Genomic DNA, 25,784 nt, shown 5'->3' with positions numbered 1-25,784 from the left:
GTTCTGAATTCTTGAGTCCACTAGTTGCTTGAGTTTGAAAGTGCCAGTACCTGCGAATGTCGCAAACCAACCAGTGGTGAAGAGGGGTCCTGAGCCAAAACTATTCTCCCAGTACCTTTTCAAGAGTCTGAAACCATTAGTTAGAAAATAGTTATCATTAACCATGATGGTTTGTTTGAATTTAACAACATAAGAATCTCTAACGTAAAAGACCCTGCCTCATCCACATCTGCCAACTGTTGTCACCTGTACACACAGAAAGAAGTAATGTGTGAGGGTCAAAGCTAGGGCTGGAAGTGGGCATGGGGGACTGCAGACTTACCCCTAACCATTCACGGGTTCATCATGGGAATTCAGGCATTGGGTAGAAGTGTGCCTGCATTCCTAAATCTTCCTGTGATTTGCAGTATTTCTTTACATGGACTTTTAGAAAGTTTTGACTTGCCATATTAATAAAGGACTTTCCTTTTATGTAAAAAAAAGTTTCTTAAGAAGTTTCTCACTTATCCTGGGTAAACATACTTATTGAGAATACGAAGCCATAACCAGATACCAATACCCATTTCAGGGGAAAATCTTTGTGAAAACTGAAAACACCAGCTCTAAAAACCAAACGTAGAGGGGAGTTAAGCCAAGCCATCATCCAGCCTCACACCCTGGGAAAGGGGTGGGAGGGAATACAGAGCCTCCTGGGCTCCATCAGCTATTTTCAGCTGCATGCCAATGGGTTTTTACATTGGTCCCCTGTGATCAGGAGGGACAGTGGAAACGCAGAGGGTGCAGCTGATAGTACATCATCATGGAGGAGGAGGAAGGGTCCAGAAGGGAGTGTTCCACAACACAGCACAACCTTCTGCCTGACTCCCAAGTTGTTTCAGGCTAGTCCTGAGGGACATTTTGGGTAGGTAAGTTAAAAGCCCTCGAGAGGGCCCACATTCTGTGGTCCCAGCCATGGAGGCTGACCTGATGCCTGCCCTGGGCCAGCCAGGAACATTAGATGATAGACTTGGCCAGGTGGAGGGCATGTACTGGTATCAGCCCAGCTCGGGTCAGCTTACTACATAAAGCAGAAACAGTATGGGCAGTGGCTTGGGACCTGCTGCCCGGTGTCCAGCCTCTGTCTCTGTACCTGCTGGCCCTGAGCACCACTCTGACCTGCCCATCCTCCTCCCTCCCACTGCACGCTCATCCTGGGCATCAGGCTGGGCAGGAAGTTGGGATTGGACACCCATTTTTTCCTTTGGCCTGGAAACCTCTATTTCCTTTGCTATGTTCCTGACTGAATGAATAGCCAAGTCACAGACTCAAAACTCTCTCTCGGGTGGGAAGAGGCAAATCTTGCTAGCCAAAGTTCTTCCACTGCAAGCTACCTTCAGATGCTTCCTTTGTGCTAAATTAACAAAATAAAATGTTAATCAAAGTCCTTTACTAAAACAAAGTGCTAAATATCCCCAATTCCTATGAGTACTGACAAGTGACTTCAGTCTGCAGAAGTCTGAAGTTTATTAAGTTTATTAAAGTCTTCAGTCTTTAATAAAACACACCAGCATCTTAAAGTTTTAGTTCACACCTTAAAGATGAATTATGATGGTCTTTGTGGGCCTATCGGCTCTCTTCTTAGGATATAAATTGACTATAACTAGAATCAACATAATCTCGAGGTCAAGAAAAAAAACATGACTTATCTTAGTAACCACTCGAAAGTTAGATGAGAGTTGATAGGACTTAAGGGCTCAGTGGTCACAAACAATTTTTAATGATAAGAAAACTTGACATTTTTGTTTCTTAAACTGTGACTGGGTCTTCTGAAAAATCTCCCCTAAATCCTTGAGGGAATATAGCAGGGGAGTTAGGGGACTGGGCATAGGAAAGCAAGAGAGACCTGATGGAGAAGAAGAGAACATCTCTGTCCTGGCTCCGCAGGGGTCTGGCAGGGGTATCAGTACTGGGGCTCGGGCAGAGGGATCCAGCAAAGTTCCAGCAGTTTCCCCTGCTGTTTCGGGGGTGAAAGGCAAAGCTATGAAAAGCACTGCACCCTAAAATTAAAATGGAATTGAGGTATGTCACCACTGTGGTGTTCAAGACAAAAACCCATCATACTCACTGCAACCTCATCATGAGGAAACACCGGACAAGCCCCAGCTAAAGGACAGTCTACAACATCCCCGACTCTCTTTCATGAGTTATAAAGGTCATGAAAAACGAAGTCTGAGGAAGTGTCACAGATCAGAAGCCAAGAAGACATGACACCTAAATGTAATGTGGTGAAATTGGATCAGAAGCAAGATCACAGAACAGAAAACAGGTATGTGAGTGGAAAAATCGGTGAAGACGAATAAAGTGTGTAGTCTGGTTATAGTACTGCTGTTAATGTATTAGTCTTGATCGCTCTACCATGGCCATGCAAGGTGTTCACAAAAGGGGAAGCTGGAGTAGACGTATATGTGAGCTCTGGACTCTTCTGACTCTTCAGTAAACCCAGAGTGACTTCAGAACAGAGAGTTAAAAAGATAAATGTAATCATAGTTTATTAGTTTATCATCTTGCCTTAGAGTAATCGAAGAGAATGGAGCTCCTAGACTCTCCTTTGTGAGCAGGAAAGGAGATGCTCAGAATGATCTGTGTCAGTAACCGAGAAAGATGGAGGGTAGCCCACCATGCCCTCACTGCCACAGGCTCCGGGAGCGGTTTGATCAGCTGCTTTATGGAGTTACTTTCCAAGGTGATTTGTCTCAAGTTTGGTGTCCTAGCTTAAAATGACAAGTATGAATAATACCTAGGAAGCAAGCTTTTTGTTTTTTTTTTTTTTTTTGAAGTTAGGATAAATGTGAACGGATTCCCACTGGGCCCAAAATCTGATATACTCTGAGCTTCAGGAGAAGCAGGCCAGTATAGGACTCGGATGAAGAGCCGTGGGGCTCTGCGTCAGCAGAGGAAAGGGATGAAGGCTTCCAGTGCCCTCTGTAAGGATTCAGGCCCCAGAGCCAACCTGGCAAGCGGTGCTAAAGCAGGTATGGGCCACAGCAGGCATTCTCAATATTAATCTGGGGACCTTGAGCTCTCATGGCTTGGGCACCTGCTTGAGTTTAGGCAAGTCACTTAGAGCCTCTGGGCCTGATACCTCCTTGTAAAATAGTAATTTAGACTGCACTACATGCTTCGCCCACACTATTTTTCTAGCTCCTTTGCAGGAAGAGTAGTAGTAATAGTACCAGAGAGGACTGAAGACTTCTGGAAGGCTCACTGTGTACCAGACTCAGTATTAAGAGCTATCTCCATGCTCACAAGGAGCCTGTCAGAAAGTACTACCATTATTCCACTCTGCAGAGAGGGGAACGAGCTTAGAAAGGCTAAACGACCATGAGAGCTGATTCCAACCAAGGTAGTTCGACTCAAGCACCCACACCCTTAAGCACGGAGCACACAGCCTGCCCAGAGGTAAAGACTGCTCCAAGTATGGGCTGAGTTTGGGCACCAACCACCCACAGCCCTGGCGGATGCCTTGACAGCCACCTCTTGAGAGCCCCAAGCACTGGGTTCGGGTGGTTACTGCATATTGGATAGAAATTATTTTCTTTCATACCCATGGTTCTCTGACAGGTGGATACTATTATGGACATGCAGATATTTTTCAGTGGCTCAGTCAAGGTTACTCAGCTACAAGGTAATGATATCAGCTTCAACCCCAGTGCCTATTTCTGACTCCATGGTTGTATTCCTTCCACTCTGATGACAGAAGGGGGCACGTTGATTTCAAACCGGTCTTAGAATTCAGTCCTCCTGAAGGAACCGACTACTCCAAACATGAGGCCACTAAGGTACCAGGTCTTTAGATGTCCTGCAGTAAGTTCCTCCTCAGGAACACCTGTTCTCAGCACAGCCCTACCTTTGCCATCATGAGTCCAGAAGAGAAACGCTATTATCATCCCTCAGCTTACCCCTTGCTGCCACACGGCCTACCCCTGCTCTGTGGCCCCCTAAACAACGCTAGTCATAAATAAATGCCTCTGACCATGTGGAATTCAGTGTCAGCACTGCCTTACTAAATTTCAGATACAGAAATGATAGATATGTTCACACTTTTCCCCACTAGCTAGTAATTTTATCAAAACAGGATATATGTTCACGTGACATAAATAGTTCTTACAGGAGAGTACCCCATGCTGGTCCCTGGGTTCTTCACTAAGTTCTCACAGCCATCTGCTTCCTGACTCAATCTTGAAAGTTGCCAGGAATCAACAGCAAATGTATTGACGTGCACCACAGACAACGTTTCTGTCTTTTGATTAGGGCACTGCCTGACAACCACTTCAGGTTATCTTTGCACTCATGTGACAGAGATAATGTGAGACTAGCTACAGCACAATAAACCTGCTCCAGTGACCCAAAAGTATATCTTATAAAAGAAGAAAAAAACACAGCTAATGTCTAACATCTACTCTGTCATCTTGATATTATCCTGGCGCATTCCTATATGTAACTATTCATAGTTGGTATCCATTTCCTTGGCGACACTCATCAAAATTATTCAAATACATGTAAATATATACGTAAGTGTATACATAATATATATTCACTACTTATACACACTACATATATATATATATACACACACACACCCTATTTGCATGTTTACGGTATACAGATGTCTATATGTGTACATATCCTAGGTATATATAAACATTTAGGTATACAGGTACAAACACACACATGTATGTACATGTTATGTCTATGCATGTATATATCACATATATCCTAGAATATTACTGTCAACAGTTATAACTAAAGGGATTTGGGAAGTGAAAGAAGAGCAGAAGAGGACCAGAGTGGGGCTTGGGTCTTAAGGGCATCTCCTTTAGAGCATCTCCTCAATACTGGACCTTCAAAGAGCTACAAAGAATTACCCAGTGCCTGCTGGAAGCTAGGCAATGGTCTTACTTTACATTCGGTATTTTTTTTGAGTCTTTGATTTCCTCAATAGCAGTTACTTGACGATCGAGAAAAGATCTTGCTTTCCAATTATCTGCAAGATTTCACAACATACTCAATGAGTGCTCCTGTTCTTTTGGGTGAAACACTCAAGCTTGTCTGGGGCAGCCCCGAATTAACTTGTTACTTCTACGTTCATTTAGTAGTTACATGTTTTTTAATAAAGAAAAACAGGTCAGGTTTGCCACAGAGGAGATGAGTTGTAGAGCCCCAGCCAAATTATTCCAGCAGTATCCAAACACCTGGCCGCCACAAATGATTAATGTATTTCTAATGAGGACTGGATTCAGACCAAGATGAAGATGCTTAACCCAGTAAGGAAAAGTTCCTCAAGTTTTCTTAAAGGATCACACATTTTTTTAATATTAGTGTGAAGGAAGAAATTATAATACTCACTTTTTTTTTTCCCTTTCTCCCTGATCAGAAATGCTAGCTGCCAATCAGGCCTAGAAAATTTAGCGTTTTTAAAATTGTGAGCTCTGTGCTTTTAAAACTAGAGGAAGAAGCTCTTGGACCAAGGGCTGCTCTTCACAGTCCTGAGCAGAGGAGAAAAGGCAAGGGATCTGAGGGTGAGGGGGACTGCCACACCTCTCACACGATTTTTTTGTAAAATGTACGCTGTGATGTGTACAGCAAATTGAAACCCTGAACCCAAACAGTCTAACTGCAGAGCAAAATATTCATTAAGTTAGCAATTTCTCAGAGCATAAAACTACTGATTTTTCAGAGCTGGGATACAGCACTATATTCTCATTTACATTTATTAAAAATCTACCGAGCGCCTACTAAGTCCCAGGCCCTGCGCCAAATGCACATTTTCTTACTGGAACACGTGCATCTTTCCACTACTTTGATGGGGGAAATCGGAACGCAGAGCATCCAGTAGAAGGCCCAAGGCTCACAGTTAGGAGGCGGCAGGGGCAGGGTGTGGACCCTGAGCTCCACGCGGAGCAGCACTGTCCCCCTTAGACAGAGGAACTGGAGCCCGGGAAGGCACGTTGCGGAGAATTCCAAGGGATTCTGGTCGGTGCTCTTTCTGGTGGCACGCATCAAAGACGCCACTTCGAGGACCGCTGAATCTGCTGGGCTGGCAGAAATGCAGAGGAAGCAGCCAGCCCCGAGTTCCTTCCTATCCGACCACAGGCCCACAGGCCGGGAGCTTCCTGGGCCGGACAGAGGGAGGGCGAGGGAGCCCACCGGGAGGGGGCCCCGACAGGTCAGCCAGCGCGCCCTGCGCACGCCCTCCTCAGCGCTTCGGCCACTGCCTTCCCGCGCGGCTGGAGGCACGCAGGCGGCGGCCGGCCCTCACCTCGGATGGGCGGGCGCCTACCCACGGGCGCTCGGTCAGGGATTCGACCCGCTCCGACAGGTTCCGACCCCAGCGCCCCACGCAGGCCACTGGCAAGCAGCGGCGTGCACCCCCGTTCCCGGCAGCCAGCGGGGGGGGCGGGGGGGGTCTGAAGATCGCCCAACAGCCCGGGGCAGAAGCAACGGCAGGTGCAAACAAACAAGCGGGGAGCACAGCGCCCGTCTTTAGAGTCGGACCCCTGCAACACCCAGGAGGCGAGCGGGAGCGCCCGACTCGCACCTGCACCAGGAGGCCGCGGAAAGGAAGATTCCAGGGCCCGAAGCCGCGCTCCTCCTCCGCCCCACACCCCTGCCCTGTCCCCCAGTTCAGGGGCCACGACTCGGGCCCCACCGTGACCCGGAATCTCAACTCTGAAATCCCAGGAGCTCCAGCGACAGAACCAGTCCTGACACGGGGCGGCGGGGCTCCGGGCGCAGGGGCGGAGTCCGGGGCTCCTCCCCCCAGAAAACCGAAAGCCTCCCCCAAACCGGGGGCTGGGTCTTCCCCGCCTCGCCCGCCCTAAGCTCGCACACGCCCCGCACCCTCCGCCCCCGCTGACCCCCGCGCGGGCGCACCTGTCCCAGCCACGCGCACGTGCACACTTGCCCTCGCCAACGAGCCCCCCGCCCCCGCCGACACACCTGCCGGCCGCGCCCCGCCCCCACCCCAGGCGCCCCTCCCTCGCCGCCCCCCGCGCCCCCCGCGCCCCGCCCGGCCCCGCCACCGCCCCCCGCACTCACCCGCGCGGCGCCCGCCGCCCTCCGCCGTCCCGCGCGGCCCTGCGGCCTGGGGCCCCGCGCCGCCCGCCGCTCCCGGCCCGCCGCTCCTGGGCTGGCCCGGCCCCGCCGCCGCCGCCGCCGCCGCCGCCGCCGCCGCCGCCGCCGCCGCCGCTTCCCGTCACGTGGGCCCGCGGAGGGCGGGAGCGGCGGGCCCCGCGCAGTCCAGCCGGGCCTGCGCCCCGCCGCCCCGGGAGCCCCCCGAGCCCCGCCTGCGCCCCGCCGCCCCGGGAGCCCCCCGAGCCCCGCCTGCGCCCCGCCGCCCCGGGAGCCCCCCGAGCCCCGCCTGCGCCCCGCCTGCGCTCCCGGAGCCCCCCGAGCCCCGCCTGCGCCCCGCCTGCGCCCCGGCCTCAGTTTCTTCCCCCGCCGGCCCGCCGCGGGGCCGTGTAGAGCACCTACAGCGTCGCCTGCACGGCGTGGCTGCTCCCCAGCCGGCGCGCACAGCTTCAGGAGCGCACGGGCCCCGCCTGGTCTGTTCACCCCCAATTTCCAACCCGACGCAGCGCTGGGCAGTGCGGGCTCTCGGGAATCCCTGCTGGATGAATGAATGAACCAGCCAACCAGTCCGGGAAAAGCCTGACCACGCTGCCGTCTCACAAAGTGGGGCTTGCAGGGTTGACTCGCTCGTGGTGCTCACGGTGGGGCTGAAATGTCCGGTGGGGCGGCCGCCGCCCACCCCCAGGCCCACCAGCCCCAGGCCGACCGCTGGCCCAGCGAATCCGGAAAGGAATCCCCAGAGAGAGCTGTATATTTGAATGACGTGTTTATTTTAAAAGGGAGTCCTGGGTCTATCTTACCCACTCTTTTTACTAAAGCCTATCAGTACCTGTTCCTCTGTGTCACCAGCCACAGTGAAGAATCCTGGGGTACCAGAAATCCATGAACCTGTCTCTTCAATATATAGTCCAAATCCAATGTTGAGATGAAACAATTAGGAAGCTCCCTCCATCGTGGTCAGCATTCAATTATTAGCATAGAAAAGGCACATTTTCTCAATGGTTTTCCCTGACTTTAGAATCCACCAGTGACGTGACAGATGGCCTCAGCTTTCTTCTGGCCCCGCAGGGACTGTAAAACAAAGATATTATCCTGAACCAGGAGGCAAACACACTGCATTCTACTCTGTGGTCTTGTTTCAAAGGGAGAACAAGTGACACCCCCACCACTACGACAAAGGTAAATGAAGGAAATAACCATCAAGAAGCAATCTTCTTGTGTGGCTTGTCCTTCACCCCCCCAACCAACCCCCACCCCCACCCCGTGAGTTCATGGCCACACACATGACCTACCCCCAAACAGTGCTTCAGTTCTGCCCAGTGGAACCAGCTTAACCTCTGACTGGGAACTGGTTTCCCAAAGTGTAGAGAGCTATGACTAGCAGTCGCACTTCGAGGCCTAGCTCAGTGAAAGGACTCAAGTCTAAGGAGGCCAGCAGCCAGCAGAGCCAAGGAGCAGAAAGGCACGCAAGCAAATCCAGCCCAGTCTCATTTTGCCCAGGCTCAGGGAGAACATGTGAGTGGTCATCAGCTAATCACTGACAGAGCTGGGCCTAGAATTTGTGGTCTTTCATTTTAGTGCTCTACTGTATCATCAGATGGAGAGCTGCACAAAACTGCTTGCAGAGGTGACAATCTCCTAAATGCCCAACATTGGGCTTACAGAAATGATCTCATTTGAGCCTTGCCATATCCTTATGAAGTGGACATTAGTAATGTCTCCATTTTATAGGTGAGTTGACTGAGGCAAAGAAAACTGAATGATTTGTCCCAAAATCCATGGTGGTAAGAATAGAGCAGGAATAAGAATACAGAATTCAGCACAGTGAATTTAATTGATAGAGCATTTGTGTTCTGCTTTAAACAGTCTAGAAGTAAAAAATGTATATTAACAAAAAAGAGGGGAAAGGGGTAATTCAGAAATAATTATTTCCTTTGTGAAAGGATTTACCATAGGATTCTTAAAATGGCAAGTTCCACATGTGCACACTATTCCACCTAGAAACATTTTTTTCTTCCTGGAACTTTCTGAGAAGCCTGTATCACATATGACACCATGTAAGTAACTATTCCATAAACATGCAAATATCTGCATCAGGCTAATTCTAAATTCCTCCTGTTGTTTTATTTGGTTACACTGAAGAAGAACTATCAAAGTCATGTTTTTCAAAGACATTTTTAACTTCATTTATTAATATTTAGTAAATATCCCTTGGGCCCATACTAAACATTTTAAGAGTATTTTAAAGAATGTGCAAAAGAGGAGTTCTAACAGATTAATGATGATTAGGAGTTGAATTGATACCAGTGAATCCTTTCATAGTTGCTAACTGTTCCCCAAACTCAATTTCCTCTACTTCCACCTCCTCACACTTCCTCTGGCTCCTTCCTTCCTCACTGGCTGTAAGCTCCTGAGGGCAACGAGTGTGTCTACCATGTTCTTGCTGTGTCTATCTGCATTTAGGAAGCACACAACCAATTTTGAAAATTCCTGATGCTCAATATTAATAAACCAGGTCATCTTTAAAACAGGTTTTTAATACTAAGATTCTGTTACTCTCATTTATAAACTCTCGATTATAAACAAGGATAACATATATCCTTGTTAAGACACCTTTTGAATGTTTGGATATCATTTTAGAAGGTGAAGTTAAGCAAAGAAAGGTTACATTTGTAATTTTTTAAAGCAAATTTAACTCACTATATGCCATGTTTTAAGAGCTTTCATGTGTATTAGCTGATTTAACTATATATGTACATATATTCATTTACCTGCAATCTAGATCCAGTAGCTACTCCTATGTACCAGGTACTATGGCAGAGGCTGCTGGGGATCCTGAAATGAGAAAGACACAGCTCCTGCCCTCAAACAGCTTAATTTAGTGTAGTGCTTTATAAAGTATGGTCAGTAATCAACAGTATCAACATCAGCTCAGAACCTGCAAATGCAAATTCCCATGTCCCTACTCCAAACTTCCTAAATCAGAAACTATGGGGTGGGGCCCAGCAAAGTTTTTCATAATTTCTCCATGTGACTCTAATACTCGATTTTGAGAACCCGTGATTTAGTGGAATATGTGGAAGAAATACCGACCTACCTAATCAGACACTAAGGCAAAAATAAATAAATAAATAAATAAATAAATAAATAAATAAATAAATAACATGCTCTAGAAGTTTGGTCATAGGAAAGCTCAGTTAGGAAGTGCCTGAGAATTTGGAAAGCTTTTTGCTCCTATTCATTCAGTGCATTATTGGTCTTATACTGTGTGCAAGGCACTGCACTGGGTGCCGAGAAACCAAAGACTAAACACTGTTTCAAGGAGCTCATGAAGGGGTGATCTATGGGATGAGTAGTTGAAGTCTCTGAATGCATCTTTATTATGATCTGATCATGAAAGGAATAAGAAAGGACAATAAAAATATCACCATTAATTACTATTATGGTACTGAAAGTAGTTATTTGGAACTCAAAGCTGAACAGTGGTTCCAAATACAAAAATATTTGTAACAAGTATCTTAAATATCATGCTACCAATAAGAAGAATCAACACTTAAAATTTTTGGTACGTATTTCATTCGTGATTCACTCATTCAACATTTATTGTGTACTTACTAAATGTAAGCATCGTGTGTGCTACTGACCAGGTGGGAGAGTCAAAGGGAATGTACGGACCCCATCCTACAGGAACTCACAACCCTGTGAGGTAATGATGCCAGGCATGGCAGTGTTTGTTGGTACACCTCAGTTTGTTTTTGTCAACGATAGACACCAAATAAAAATGTTAAAGAATGAAACCTCATGATCTTAAAAATTGTTGGTTACTATAGAATGCTCACAGATAACAGCGTAGCAGGAATGAACTTCTGAAATGTATTAACAAAAAGACTTTTTTCTATAACTGAGAAAAAGTTATTTCTCAGTTATGAATTATTTCTTTTTCAAGCCTCCACCCAGCTGCAGTGACAATAATCTCACCAATGGAAGCCTTGTCTCTTCCCCAGGGCTGTGTTAATTGGGTCGGGGAATTTCTGAAGAGCCAAGATGGGAAGCAGGATATTCAGGTCCTAGCATCACTGGTCCCCCACAGGGGTTTGGAGATGTTCCTTGTCCACTCTGGTGTTTGGTGTTCTGTCTCATGGTTTTGGTGCTGAGAGGCCTGGTTCTTCCAATCAAGGTGACAGCCTGGCTTGAGGGTCGGGGAATGTCTGTCTTCCTTGCCCTGTGATGGGGACAGAATCTCGTGTGAGATGGCCCTTCTGTCTAGATATATTTGTTTTTGTTTTTGTTTTTTTAATTTTTTTTTTATTTATGATAGTCACACAGAGAGAGAGAGAGAGAGAGAGAGAGAGAGAGAGGCAGAGACACAGGCAGAGAGAGAAGCAGGCTCCATGCACCGGGAGCCCGACGTGGGATTCGATCCCGGGTCTCCAGGATCGCGCCCTGGGCCAAAGGCAGGCGCTAAACCGCTGCACCACCCAGGGATCCCCTGTCTAGATATATTTGAAACATCACCTCAGAATTTGTTAGAAATGCAAATTCTCCCCCAATCCAACTTCCTACACCAGGACTCCGATTAAAGCCAATCACCTGACCACAAGTTCTCTGAGCCTCCACTCTCCCAGGCTCTGCCCAGGATGGAGCAGGGGCAGGCTTTACCAAATAGTCTCTCCTTTGCGGAGTATTACAATCTCATTCTACTGCCTCTTCTCTGAATCTTGATGTTTTTTTCCTGCCCCAGGGAATGCTCCGTCTAGAGATTTTTGGTTCAGAGGCAACTGGAAATATCTTAACGGATTTAGTTTTAAAGCAGAGAAGTACTTCTGGGAAATTAAGAAAACTAGACAGAGCTTACCTGTCACAAAACATTTTTGCTGATAAGAAGCTTGGGGCTTTAGGTGAGGCGATTGGTCTAGAAAACCACAAGGAAAAAGATCACACAGCAAGGATGTATAATCATACTTTCAGAGTCTTCAACTCATTTTTCCCCACCCACACCACCATCCTGCCACTTGCCTCCTTTGATGACGGTCAGGAGGCTGTTACTGACTACCTGTCACTATCTCCAGGTAGTGGCAACAGAGGAGGCACTTTACAAACTCTAGTTCCAACCTCACAACACTGTAGGATGGCCCTAAAATGTCCACTTCACAACTGAGCACACTGCAGTGGGGAGACAGGACATATTTGTGCTAGGTGAGTGCTGGAGCCACCCAAAGCCTGCGCTTTCTGCACTTCTCTAGACTTAATTATAGTTGAATGCTTTCTAAAAACCAGCTACCGGTTAATAAGCATCTGCTCTGTGCCAAGCAAGTTATATAATCTGTACTCCTTTGATAATTCTTCACAGATGTTAGCACAGCATTTTTTTTCTGATAAGATTGAGGCTGAGGGACTCAAGGTCTTGTTTTGCAGCCGAACAAAATTTGAACTAAGGTCTAGTTTTCAAGCCCAGGCTTCTTCCAAGAGAACTGCTTTTGCCATTAAAACAACGTGCCTTCCGGCAAAGGAAATGAGAATACTAATTTCACTATTGTCATGAAAATGTAATCAGACTTTAGATATAAAATACTACCATCCTAATACCCTGAAGTTAATACACTTAACCCCAGATTAGAACATCCAAATACCTGCCTCAGCTAGGCTCTAAAACTCTGTTCTAGTTTGGGCAAGTCATTCCAATGTCCTTCAGGTCAGCTTCCTCGACACTAAAATGAAAGAAGTGGCCTAACTTAAGTTTCTGCCCAGCTCCGAAATTCAATTTCTAGATAAAGTATCGTCTACATAAATGATGAAGAAAAATTGCAAAAACACCTGTCCTCAGCTTTCCTTTATCTTTTTGATTTAGCATCTCACTTATTTCCCAATTTTTTTTTTCAAGGTTTATCTTTTAGCATCCTCAGAGTCATTCCTGTGTCTTAAAGCAGTAATGTCCAATAAAATGACACATCATAGAAGATGCAAACAGCACTTAGAACACTTCCGCAAGTTTTAGATGTGCTTAATGTTTTGGGATGTTATCAGTCTTGCACAAAAGATGAAAAACAAGTAGAAGAGACTTCTTGGAGCGTAGTTGTAAGTGCAGTGAACTTGAGCGCCCGCCTTGCCACCTCCTCACTCCCTATTCTCAGCGAACGACCCTAGGTCTCGGTTTCCCTGCCTGGAAGAGGAGCACTCTCCTAACACATACGTCGCAGGGCTCTTCTGAGGAGAACCCAGTACCTGGCCCACCGTAAACGTCTAGCAAATTTATTATTATTTTCACACGTGAGCAAGTTTATTCGGAGTATTACTTCAGAGAATTCTTGAGCACCTACGATGTGCGGAGCCATGGGCTTACAAGGAATTAAGGTATCTGGCCTTACATCATCCTACTGAAAAAGGTTTAAGGGAAGTAGGTTGAAAAGGAACCAAAACGACGGCAGCCACGAGCGGCGCCATATTTAGGTCAACCGACTTCCCGGCCGCCCCGCTGCTTTCCCGCGAGACTGTTTTTAGGAATCCCTTTGGCCTCTGCCTTTGGACGTCACAGGAAGCGCGCCCAACCGTGGCCCGCTCCGGGAACTTCGTTTTTCCCGTCCCTTCTTGCAAGACGTCAAACGCCAATCATTCCCTCTGCAGAAGTCCCTTCCACTTCTTTCGGCCCCGGGAGTCTCCCCTCCGCCAGATCTCTCCCAGCACCCCTGCAAGCCACCAGAGGCGGAGCGGGGCGCGCGGCGCACCCGGGATGACGTCACGTGCAAGGCCCCGAGCGTGACGTCACTTCCGGGACGCTTCCTTCGTGGAGCCTTGTGGGTAGCTGGCCGGGGTCTCCTGGCGACGACGATGGCGGGGGATGTGGGCGGTCGCAGCTGCACGGATTCGGAGCTGCTGCTGCACCCGGAGCTGCTGTCTCAGGAGTTTCTTCTCCTCACCCTGGAGCAGGTCGGGTGCGCCGGTCGGGGTGGGCCTGTTTGGGAGCGGGATCCGGACTTGAGCCGGCCCGGGTAACCCTCGGTGGGAGCGGACACGCCCGCCGCCGGCGCCCCTCCCGCCCGGTGTGTGTCTCTGACGACTCCACGCGGGCTGACCGCGTCTCCTCACACCCCGGTCCGGGAAGACACGTGTTTGGAATATCAGGAATTCCTCGGAAGGAGGACTTACCTTTTTGGGTCTTTGATGGCTCCGACGGAGGAACCGTAGGCGACCCCTGCGGCCCCCAGCGGGGGTGAGGGGGGAATCGAAGTAGAAATGAAGGGCGGTGGTCAGGGCCTGTCAGGGCTGGAATCGCCCTTTGTTCATCTCTCACCTCGTTAAAGACGAAACTCAGCCTCGGAGAAGTGAAGCGACTTATTTCAAAGGTCGCTACGTGGTGCAGGCAGGAGAACTCGGGACCCCTGGCTCTCACGGCAGCATTTCTTCTTTTCGAGCTAATGAAATATGGCCTGAGATAGTCAACAAAAAATAGGGCCAGGAAAGTGATGAATATGAGTGGTAGAGAATTGCTGAAAGTGGCTTGAAATATCACGTTTTGTTGCTTTCCTTGTTTGCCCCTCAGTACTCAGATTTCCTCAAGCCCTGCTGAGTGTATTTATTGACGGGACTTAACCTTTCAAACACGGTTCTCACGCTTTTTAGGTGCATTCCCCGCCCCCCCCGTCAGGGCCTGTTAGAACACGGATTACCGGGCTCCACCCCCACAGTGTCGGATTCGGGAGGTCCGGGGTGTGTCCTAAGAGTGGACATTTTCAGCAAGTTCCTGCTGTTAGCCCGGGGCCCATAGCTTGAGCACCGCCCCTGGAGCAGTGCTGCCCAAACTAAGGTGCCGGGGAATCCTCTGGGAATGTTATCCAAGACAGTCTCCTGGGTTTTTCCGTATCTCTGAGCGAGTAGAGGGTGAAAACTGATAACAAAGGGTGGTCAGGTATAAGAGAGAAAAGTAATATTTGTGCTTTTAAATATTGAAGAAAAAAGTAATCGGGGTAAGGTTATCAGAGGACACAGATTGGGCTTGTTTTGCCATTTATACTGAACACCAATGTTCCCAGGCCTTTCTGAATTGCAGATGAAGCGTGTATCCTCATTTTTCTTCCTGAATCCAAACTCTCTATCCATAACTACTCCTTTTCCTTTTGCCACATTTTCCATGATGTTGAGAGGAAATTGAAAAGTGAGGAAGAATGAGGCAGTTTAGATGGGTGGTTGGACAGTGACTGGAAGCTACTTGAAAGGACTGGTGACAACATGATGCACTGTTACCAAAACAGGCATCAGTAAGGGGACTGCAGTGTCCATCTGTAGGGCCATTTGAAATCTTGGTTGTTGACGCCAATTTAAGAAGCATTTTTAGGGAGACATGGGAAACAAAATACAGGGTGAGACCTGCAGCCCACTACTTTGATCATGAGAGTAACACACTGTGTAACTCAGCATGTAGTGATTGTTGTTGCCTTTGGGTGGGGGGGGGGGGCGGCGTTGATTTCTCCAGGCAGTCTCCCATCTTCAGTTTACTTCATAGACTAAGAGATGCTACTGTAAATGGTCTCCATGCCTGGTATGCTGACTGACCTGTGGTGGACTGCAGTCCTTGTCACACTGGGATCATGTGACCATTGTCTTTTAAGATGAGGCTGAGCCTAATATTTGCAGAGCGTAACTCTATAATACTTACAGTATACTCTGTGGGTCTGCAGTATAGTAAAGTCCCTATAAGTCCCTATATGAGGGCAGCCCGGGGGCGCAGTGGTTTAGCACTGCCGTCAGTCCAGGGCCTGATCCTGGAGACCTGGGATCAAGCCCCACGTCGGGCTCCCTGCATGGAGCCTGCTTCTCCCACTGCCTGTGTCTCTGCCTCTCTCTCTCTCTCTGTGTCTCTCATGAATAAATAAAATCTTAAAAAAAAAAAAAAGTACCTGTATGACTTAAATAACAGGCTTAAATAACAAATTCTATAATTATAGTAAATATGTAATAATTATAAAAAAAATTATAAATTATGAGTTGTGTTACATTAAATTTTATGTATTATAATCTTGTGTTATAAATTCTAAGTAAATAAGTTATACAGCTTAAATTTTATGATGGTAAATAAATTGCAAATTACATCATTATTAAACTTCATGAAGTTTGTTACTTAAGCAGAAATGTTCTACCCTGTTAGGTAGGTAGTAATTACCATGAAGAATGCTATTTTGAAATTACTTTTCTTTTCCACAGAAGAACATAGCTGTTGAAAATGACATAAGAATAAACAAAGACAATCTCACTGATCTTTATGTTCAGCACGCAATACCGTTGCCTCAGAGAGAGTTGCCAAAGAATAGATGGGGGAAAATGATGGAAAAGAAAAGAGAGCAACATGAGATGAAAAACGAGACTAGAAGGTACTTCTTAGCGGTTCTGGTTTTTATCTTACATGACTTAACAACTTCGCTTTTCTTTTTTTTTTTTTCCTCCAGGTAAACTTAGGTAAGAAACATTTGTGTACTCAATAACTATTAAGCACCAGGCACTGTGCTTATAGCATGAGTGAAACTGACAGAATTCCCTGCTCTTATTTTAATTGGGAGAAACATAATTTAAAAAATCAGGTAGAACATATGCTGTGTTACATAGTGACAAGTGCTAAGGAGAAAAGTAAAATGGAGAGAGAGTACCGTTTTAGGTACACTGGCCAGGAGCAACCTCACTGAGAAATGACATGTCAGGAGAGAAACCTGTAGAAGGTAGAGTGCAAGCTAGCATTCGAAACAGACTACGAGAGTCTGGGTCAGGAGTGTGCCCATCATAAACTAAGAACAATAAAGAGGCCATCAAGGCTAAAGTAGAGAGAATCAAGGGGAGAGTAAAGAGCCTTATTGGAGGTAAGTAGGGGAGCTTGTTGGTTAGATCGCGTAAAGCTTTGTAAGTTATAAGAACTTTGGCTTTGCTCTGAGATAAGAAGCCATTGAAGGATTTTGAGCAGAGTGATGACACCATCTGATACGCATTTTCACAGCATCACTCTGGCTGCTGTACTGAGAAGTGATTTAAGATGTGGGGAGGGGAACAGGGAAGTCAGTCAGGAGGCTATACTGTGATCCAGGCAATGGATATGGTAACTTCATAGATGGTGACTTCGACTAAAGTCGTGAACTTCATAAGAAGTGGTTGGAGTCTTGGATGTATTTTGGAGGTAGAGCCAAGATTTGCTGAGTTGTGAGAAAAAAGTGAAGTCAAATAAGATTTTAAGGTCTTTGAATAATACAGAAATGAAGGAGCTGTGGTATTGCTTCAAGGACACTGAAATTTTTAAATTTCAAGAAGTTTTTCATAAAACCACAAGCAAATGAATTTCCTTTTTAAAGGAAGGTTACAGGGCAGCCCGGGTGGCTCAGCGGTTTAGTGCTGCCTTCAGCCCAGGGCATGATCCTGGAGACCCGGGATCGAGTCCCGCGTCAGGCTCCCTGTATGGAGCCTGCTTCTCCCTCTGCCTGTGTCTCTGCCTCTCTCTCTCTCTGTGTGTCTCTCAGAAATAAATAAATAAGATCTTAAAAAAAAAAAAATAAATAAAAGAAGGTTACACTTCTTTGATAGTGATAGTTTAATGAAGACAAAGTGAGTTATTTCTTTTCCTATGTCTATTTTATCACAAGTGGGTGCTATGGATTAATTACTGAATTCATTTTTAGAGCTTTCTCTTTGTAAGGTACTATCATCGTCAGTGATTGTGGGAGAAGGTGGAATGAGGGCTGAGGGTGAAGGAGAATGCTAGCTCTGAGTTGATGAGGGGTGTTAATCTCTAGTTACAAAGAGTCATTATTGATAGAGTATTCTCCAAGTATGAAAACAGTTGAAGAATATAACATGCGTGCTCTTAGTTTTTTGGAAAAGGAATAGTCTTTCTTTTGATCAGGGACACATTCAATTCAGGTTGAGTTTCATTTTAGCTTGATGGTTATATGTTGGTACAGGCTACATATTAGTGTTAGCTTTTGTAAATCTATAGATTAGGCCAAATATATCTTCAATTTACTTTTGTTGAGTCATTTTTTTTTTTTTGGAAAAGATTTATGTGTTTATTTTAGAGAGCATGAGTAAGCGGGAGGAGGAGAGGGAGAGAGAGGGAGAGAATCCTGAAGCAGACCCTGTGCTGAGTGCAGAGCCCAGAGCCCACTATAGGGCTCTGTCCCAGGATCCTGAGATCATGACCTGAGCCGAAATCATGAGTTGTCTGCTTAACGAGCTGTGCCACCCAGGCACCTCTTATTTTTGTTGATTCTTAATAAGAAAGTATTTTCTTCTTGATCTGCGCATTCAGGCATATTGTCCTAAGCAAAGCTTTCAATACTGTTACTTCAAATGATGATCCCTTTAAGTCCTTCAATATCCTTTTGGAAGGGATTGTGACTTTGTAAAAAAAAAAAAAGTCACAAATTTGACTCTTGAATCAGAACATTAAAGCTGGAAGGATCTAAGAGATCCAGGTATTGTTGAATTGCTTATTTTTCTGTGGAGGAAATGAGCTCCAGAGAAATGTTGTGATGTTCCCCAGGTCACACAGAGCTAGGTCCAGATCAACAGTGCAGTGCTTCTCAAACTTCAGCATGCCTCTGGGATCTTCAGTTGAACTCTCACAAGCTGATGAGCCCTGTTTTCTCTGATGAGCCCTCTGTTTCCATTCTGCAGCAGCAGTGGATATGCAGGAAACTTATTTTGAGTTCTCTATGTAGGAACACAAACAGATGATGATCATCAGTGACCTAAGAATTAGTGAATTTAGCCAATCACCTAGAATCTGGTTAAAATTCAGATTCAGATCAGTACAGGTTAAGGCCCCAGATTCTGCATTTCTTAACAGGCTCGCAAGGTGATGCTTATGCTGTTGGTCCATCCACCACACTTTGAGTAGCAAGGCGGAAGTGTTCTTCCTAATAACTAGCTGCTCAAATTCTTTTACATGTTTAATTAAAAGGTTTTTTTTCCCCATAAATTTGTTATTTCACTTGAGATATAGTGGATAATGGACAAATGAATGCTTTTATTACTTAATCTTTATCATTCAGAGTGGAAATTAGGTTTTCAGAAGCTAAACATCAAGATTTGCCAAATTTTAAAATCAAAATTACACAAATATTATAGTTATAATTTAGAAAGCGTCTTGGCTTTAGAAACCTTTGATTAATAGAATGTTCTCACTGTTTGTAGACAGCTACTGAGGTACTCTTGCTGTAATTTTATAGTTCATTATTCTTTTTAAATAATAATTATTACATAGTCAAGATAATCTTATCAATTAGGTGGGGTAGGGTGATTTTTAAAACTGAATTTTTTTTTTTTTTTTTTTTTTTTAATCACCAGGGAATCTTCTTTAAGTTCTAGGGTTAAGTGGTTGATGTTTTAAAAATACCTGTATCTTGTGTGTACATTACAGCTAACTTATGTTTCTTGTCAATAAATATTGTAAACTTTCAAGCATTAGAAAATTGATCATTTCATTTAGGGTGATAATAGAAAACTTCATTCCCAGGGGTCCTATTTAAAATAGATTAGTCTTACCGATAAATATTTTTGGTCGTTGTTTTAGCTTTGAGTTCCTGCAAAGGTTTGCCATTGCAGATGGTATTTTTCAAGAATATGTCTCTTTGATTTCAGGACTAGCACTGTAGATGGGTTAAGGAAAAGACCTCTTATTGTGTTTGATGGAAGTTCAACAAGTACAAGCATCAAAGTGAGAAAGACAGAGAATGGAGATAATGATCGACTCAGGCCTCCTCCTCAGGCAAGCTTTACCAGTAATGCCTTTCGAAAATTGTCAAATTCCTCTTCAAATGTTTCACCCCTAATTCTGTCTTCCAATTTGCCTATGAACAATAAAATGGAACACAATAATAATGACACTAAACAGAACCATGACTTAACGCATAGGAAAAGTCCTTTGGGTCCTGTGAAGTCCCCACCTTTGTCCCCTGTTGGAGCTACTCCAGTGAAGTTAAAGCGAGCGGCCCCTAAAGAAGAAGCTGAGGCTGTGGTAAGTGTGGGGTGGCTTCTGTGCTAGTAAGAGCGGGATGAAGGTTCTAAGTGCGTGGGCCTCCTGTAGCCAGGGTGGGCGGGGCGGGCTGGGCAAGCCAGGCCATAGGCAGTTCTTGAACTCTGAAATGGTCTGACTTACATGTCCTTTCTCATGTTGACTCCTGAAATCCTAAAATCCATGAAGATAAGCTAATTAAGTCTACTCAACTTATTTCTGTTTAAAATGTATAAAGCACGTCTCTTAGGCACTTTTCCTAGATTTTTCTCATTTCAATCCTTTAACCATTTTGGAACTAAAAGAGAAATATATTCCTTTATTAGTAGAGCTCAAAATGTTAAGTGATTTGTCCAAGGTCACATATTAAGTAGCATTTGAGAGCTTGTCGTTCAGTGTGTCTGTTTTGCACTTACCTTAAAACCACACTACAGTGTTCAGGATTTATAGTGCCCCCCCTCCCCCTTTTCCTCAAATGTACCTATCCTTAGAGGGATATAGGAAGTTTAGGGGAATCTACTGTGTTGGTCTGTATTTTAATTAAGCATTTGGATGCTTCGATTTCATATACTGGCAAATTTGGTACAGATTGGTAATGTATTATTTTAGAGTTTAATTTATGAGATGGTATACACACACACTTGATTCTTCCCTAGGGTCCTCAGAAAATTATTTCTAAACATCCAGCAGCTTTACAGGCTTTATTTCTTGTCTTAGTCTATTTAGACTGCTATAACAAAAAAATAATACTGACTAGATGACTTACACAACAGACATGTATTTCTCACAGTTTTGGAGGCTGGGAAGTCCAGAATCAAGGTGCTGGCAGGTTCAGTGTCCGATGAGGGCCCACTTCCTGGTTCATAGTTGGCTGTTTTCTTCATGTAGCAGAAGGGCAAGTAAGCTGTCTGAGGTCTCTTTTAAGGGCCCACTCATGAGAGTGCCTCCTTTGTGTCTTAAGCACCTGCCAAAGGCCCTTCCCCTTAATTCTAGAATACATGTTGGGAATTAGGTTTCAACATAAGAATTTTGAGGGCACCTACACATTCAGACACACACATTTGTCTTTATTATGCTCTTTGAATTGTGTGTCAAAGGGGTGAAAACTCAGAGTAGGTCAAACATTCTAAAATAGTAGTAGAAAGAAGATAACTAGTGTAAATATGACCAGCTGTTCTTACATTAGTTCATCGCTTCAGCCATCCTGTGACATAGCACAGTTCTTTTTCTTGTTGAATAGATGAGGAAATAGAAGTTCATTTTAAATTTTTTGAAAATTTTATTTATTCATTTGTTTGTTTGTTTATTTACTTAGGTGCATGCACGCGCACACGTGTATGTTTGTATGAAAGAGTGAGCACAAGGGTGGGGGGAAAAGGGAGAGGGAGAAGCAGACTCCCTGCTGAGCAGGGAGCCCCATGTGGAGTTTGATCCCAGGACTCCGAGATCATGACCTGAGCCGAAGGCAGACACTCTACCAACTGAGCCACCCAGGCTCCCTAGAAGCTCAGTTTAAACGAACTTGTCCAGGGTTCAAGAGTTAGTAAGTGGACAGGCTGCAGAATATAGGCCTGTTTGACCTCAGTGCATGAACTTCTAAAGACACCGAGCTGCCTACTTATTTCAGTTACTTTTGTGGGAAAAACAGATAAGAATGAGAAGGATAGAAAAAAAAAAAGTAGGAAAAAGAACTTAGACCTCAAATAATATAATAAAGAGTCTCGAGGATCTTTTTTTCTTAAAACACATCTTTCTACTCAGAAAAAATTTACTCTTTCAGAGATGTGATTTTATTTTATCTCTAAATTTACTAGTATTAAGATCTTGGACTGTGAGATTTTGAGGAAGGCAGTGGAGTAGGCAGGGAGGAAGCAAGTCTGGAGCTGTCAGTGGTTTTCAATTCTGAATACATTTTAGGATTACCTGGAAGAGCTTCCACAGAACCCAGACAGAAGTCAGAGCCTCATCCCTGCTACCTTCTGTGGATTCTGACTTAATTGGTTCTGGGATAAGGCCCAGGTCTGGGCGTGTTTGTAAGTACTGTGGGTGATTCTAATATGCAAAGGTTTGAGAACCACAGCTGAAAAAAAATGGGTGGCAAGGGAGACTTGCTTTTTTTCCTTAATTTCCTAATGATCTTCTCCCACCAGATGGCAGCAGTGATTTACCATTTGTATATTAGTAGTAAACTGGTGGTTTTAAGTGCTCATTTCAAGCTATCCTCTGGCATTTCTGCAGATTTAAACTGATTTCTATTCATGTCTTTTCAGAATAACCTGAAGCCTCCAGAAGCAAAGAGGAAGATACAGCATGTTACATGGCCCTGAAGGAAAGTTTCCAAAAATGTAAATATAACTAACTGTAGTTTTTCAAGCAAGTTCACATATATTGACAGTATTTACAGAGATCCTGATTATTGTGGAATTTTCTTAAGAGGTTTAAAATTAGGTTGAAAAAGTCTTCCTTTCCCATTCCTTTTTTTTTTTTTCCTTTTTAAAATTTTTGCCTTTTGTGCCCTGATTAGGAAAGAATTTCTTTTTAAACAGATGGCTTAGTGTAAGTCATTTATATTGATCCTAGTCAGTCATTAGCTGCAAGTCTGATATAAAGCATCTGATGAATTTTAGGAATTATTTTCATTACTCTGTTTCAGTGTTTGGGGAAATTTGAGATTTTGTTTAAATTCAAAATATTTTAGAAGTTCACAATTTTTATTTTGTTTCCGTAGCAAAAGAATTTAACAGTTTATCCCAGTATTTTAGTAAATACTGCCAAACTCCTCCTCAAGGTTCACCAAGAAAAGCATATTTGTAGTGCTGCCAATAAACTATTCAGAATATACAGATGAAATTGCTGTTCTTAAGTGCTTACATTACTCTTTCCCATAAACATCAAAAGAGAACTCAGTGCTTGCTGCTGCTCCTTCCCTTGAAGTCATAACAGAATTGGTCTGTTAGGAGTTGACTGGTTAGTCTCAGAGCTGGTCCACCCTTTAGATGTCTTTGTCATGCAGCAGTCCTCACTATTATCATGAGCAGTCTGTGATCTCTGGGAGCTCAGGTGTCACTCCTTCTTGGGAGCTTCATCCTTTCAAAAAGATCTTAAAAGAAACTTTTAAGATCTTCAGGTGACATAGTCCTATTCGAGGTGGTACCTGATGGCAGAAGGTTTAGAGAATGGCGGGGCGGGGGATGAAATTCCAGCACTTCAGAGAGTCCAGGAGGGATAGTGCTGAGGCTGGAAGCTTAATATGACCTGGTGTAAACAGAAGAGAAGATGGTAAAGCCAGAAGTCACCACAAAGTGACAGCGTAGGAGGCGAGTACCAGCCGGATGGGGCTCCCTGCTGGGCTAACGGGCAACTTCCCACAGGGCTGTCACACGCACATTATCCACTGAGGTTTTGTGTTCGTGTTAAAGCAGTGTTACCATCCCAATTGTACAATGGAAATCCGTGGGAACATAGGGTATACCTTATACCCATGCATTCCTCTGTCCACTTTTTTGCCTTGTATTTCTAAGCAAGTACAGAGGATAGATACTTCATACTTTTCTCCTTATATGACTGATCTTCAAATTGGGGGTTCGCCTTTTCATTAACTTTTTACAGCAGTCTCATTCTTCTTTTGGTTTGTTAAAGCAAGTATTTTAGTTCAGCTATTAAATAGCCTTAGAAAAAATTCATTCAGCCTGGCAGGTAAGTACTGTACTAAAACTAGAACCCTACAGTTTCTAGCCATTCTGCCTTTATCCAAACTATAAATCTGTACAGATAAGACAAAATTGAATACAGTATGTGTTGCATAAGCTATTGACGTTATGGCAAAGTAGTGAATACATAGTTATCTGCAGGGCTGATACCTGTAATACTGTTGAAGGACAGCTGTCACCTTCTACATTACTGTATGTTAGAGGAGATTTTCAAAGTACAGATTTTAGGGTAGAATGACAAATTATATTTGATAATTCAGTTGTCCCTTCTGCTTACACCTGCATTTCTCTCTTAGTTAGGAGAGAGTTAGCCATTTGACAGTTTTAAGTCAATGGAAACTTTCTAGTTACTCAATAAAATTAATTTTTAATTTGTATATTTAACTTACAGAGTAGGTTGGTAATAACAGCTGAACTGTGTAACATTGTTGCTTCAAATTGAAGTTTATATTATGAACATTCAGAATCAATGCTCATATAGAAGCATATTATTGAGCTATTTTGAGTTTGAAATGTGGAGAAGTGCTAAACCATGTACTGTGTATTACATAATAGCAACATCTTAGAGCACTGTGCCTTCTCAAGGTGTGTAGATATAGCTTGTCTTGAAATGTCTTCCTCCAAGCAGTGAAGCCTACCGAATGATGGGAATCTGAAGCACGTGTCGGGAATCTTAGGTTTTGAAGGGTTGCTTTGGTGTGCTTTAAAGTTTAGGACTTGATTTGAATGGCAAACAACTTTGGAATACCCTTGACTCACTTACATGGGTTAATATTGTTTCTATTGATTTCATATTCCAACAGAGCCACCCTTTTTTTTTTTATTATTGGGGTAGGCAAATGAATGGTTTGAGTCAGTGACTGGCTTTCGAGGTGTAGTTACAGGCACTTTACCACTTCCTGTCATTGGCAGGTGGTCCTGTCGTTTTCTTCCCCTTCTTCTTTGTCCCGTTTTCCTTTTTCTTACTCTCCTTTCCCATGTTTTAACTCTTTGCTTCCATTTTCCATCCTTCTTTCTGCAGACCCTAAGCGTCAGGCTTAGGTTTGCATCTCATAATGCTTGGCCCTATGCATTCATTGAGGAGTGAAGATAGGATGACCCCCAGTCCTGTATTTGAGGGATCATAGACTGCTGCGTGAATTCTGGAAATCTCAAGCCCCTGCAGCACCAAGGGCCCTAAATTGCTTCCCAGTGGCTGTAAAGGCAGTACAGTTTACCAAAATAGCTTTATTAATCTAGACAGCTACCAGGCACTTTGGAAAGTTGTTCAACTACTACTATGAGGCCATAATATTTTTGCTAGTATTGAAATTCTTCAGAATTGTAATTATTATTTGAAATAATATTTTGGTTGACTTAAGTTTTGAGAGAGGATTCTAAAACTGGTGTAGAGACTCATTGAATAGCAATGACCTTTTTAAAAACTTACATTAAGTAAAACTGCCAGTAGTTTAAATCATATGTATGTAAGAGCTTCCTCTATTTACTACTGTGCCACTTCAGTAATTTTTAGAGGCTACAAAATGGTCAAAATGTTTTTAAGTGTGCTCTTTTATTAAAATGCTTGTGCAGGTTTTGTAATTCAGTACAGAAAGTTTAACCTTGTAATGTACATTTTTGTATGTAAAAGGTCTTTTAAGTAGCTTTATCCTTATTTAATAAATGGAATAAAATTACTGAGTAGGTCTGTCATTCATAAAAAAATAAAGTGGAAAAACATTCTGTAATGACTTGATCTCATTTTATTTGAACAAACTATATGGTGGGAAAGTGTTATGCTTTATAGTAAAACCTTCTGTACCAGGATTGATTGGGATCAGGCTTGATGCCAGTTGTCCGGCCACATCTCAGGGTGCCCTTTTGAAGTGGTGGTGGGCCAGAGTGGCCCAGTATTTGGGATATCCTGATGCCACAGGGACTGCCACGCTGACTGCCACTATGCTTTGATGCATGGAAACAAGTCCCTCAAACTTTATCCT

At 44.3% G+C, this 25,784-nt stretch overlaps 2 protein-coding genes and 1 long non-coding RNA gene across 12 annotated transcripts in view; 1 reads left to right on the top strand and 2 right to left on the bottom strand.

Annotated features, from left to right (window-relative positions):
• TGFBRAP1 (transforming growth factor beta receptor associated protein 1) overlaps positions 1–7,176 on the bottom strand; it is a 62,769-nt gene extending 55,593 nt beyond the window's left edge. For 2 of the 3 annotated variants that reach the window (XM_072844376.1, XM_072844378.1), the window contains exon 1: positions 7,078–7,176. The gene's annotated coding sequence lies outside the window, so the exon portion shown is untranslated. Of the gene's footprint in view, positions 1–5,813; positions 6,726–7,077 lie in introns of those variants that run through there. The other variant, XM_072844377.1, reaches the window with a different exon arrangement.
• Positions 7,177–7,869: 693 nt separating this feature from the next.
• LOC140643041 (uncharacterized) lies at positions 7,870–15,019 on the bottom strand. 6 transcript variants are annotated; one of them, XR_012039424.1, is made up of 7 exons: positions 14,254–15,019; positions 12,925–14,059; positions 12,741–12,818; positions 11,966–12,022; positions 11,089–11,332; positions 9,882–9,945; positions 7,870–8,181 (listed from the first exon to the last, which is right to left on the bottom strand). It is a non-coding gene; the product is annotated as an uncharacterized lncRNA (long non-coding RNA). The 6 variants fall into 6 exon arrangements; XR_012039421.1 differs by having other exon boundaries at positions 12,741–14,059; positions 14,254–15,015; XR_012039426.1 differs by lacking the exon at positions 12,741–12,818 and having other exon boundaries at positions 13,404–14,059; positions 14,254–15,011.
• Positions 13,867–25,527, top strand: C11H2orf49 (chromosome 11 C2orf49 homolog). 3 transcript variants are annotated; one of them, XM_072844392.1, is made up of 5 exons: positions 13,867–14,034; positions 16,306–16,472; positions 19,723–19,849; positions 19,996–20,098; positions 22,366–25,527. In XM_072844392.1, the coding sequence occupies exons 1-4, from the start codon at positions 13,936–13,938 to the stop codon at positions 20,077–20,079; spliced, it is 477 nt and encodes a 158-aa protein (XP_072700493.1). In that variant the 5' UTR covers positions 13,867–13,935; the 3' UTR covers positions 20,080–20,098; positions 22,366–25,527. The 3 variants fall into 3 exon arrangements, with proteins under 3 accessions (XP_072700493.1, XP_072700492.1, XP_072700491.1); XM_072844391.1 differs by having other exon boundaries at positions 19,976–20,098; XM_072844390.1 differs by having other exon boundaries at positions 19,723–20,098.
• The last annotated feature ends 257 nt before the right edge of the window (positions 25,528–25,784 follow it).

The sequence above is a fragment of the Canis lupus genome, chromosome 11, assembly GCF_048164855.1.
Source record: "Canis lupus baileyi chromosome 11, mCanLup2.hap1, whole genome shotgun sequence".
NCBI classification, from domain to species: Eukaryota; Metazoa; Chordata; class Mammalia; order Carnivora; family Canidae; genus Canis; species Canis lupus.
Note: the sequence above shows the minus strand (reverse complement) of the source record. Positions and strands in the feature narration are given on the sequence as shown.

Bases quoted from the DNA above. Each gene is read 5' to 3' on its own strand.
- C11H2orf49 (XM_072844390.1), top strand. From the start codon at position 13,936: ATGGCGGGGGATGTGGGCGGTCGCAGCTGCACGGATTCGGAGCTGCTG. The intron at 14,035-16,305 runs GTCGGGTGCGCC...TCTTTTCCACAG, and splicing joins TTCTCCTCACCCTGGAGCAG to AAGAACATAGCTGTTGAAAA. The intron at 16,473-19,722 runs GTACTTCTTAGC...CTTTGATTTCAG, and splicing joins ATGAAAAACGAGACTAGAAG to GACTAGCACTGTAGATGGGT.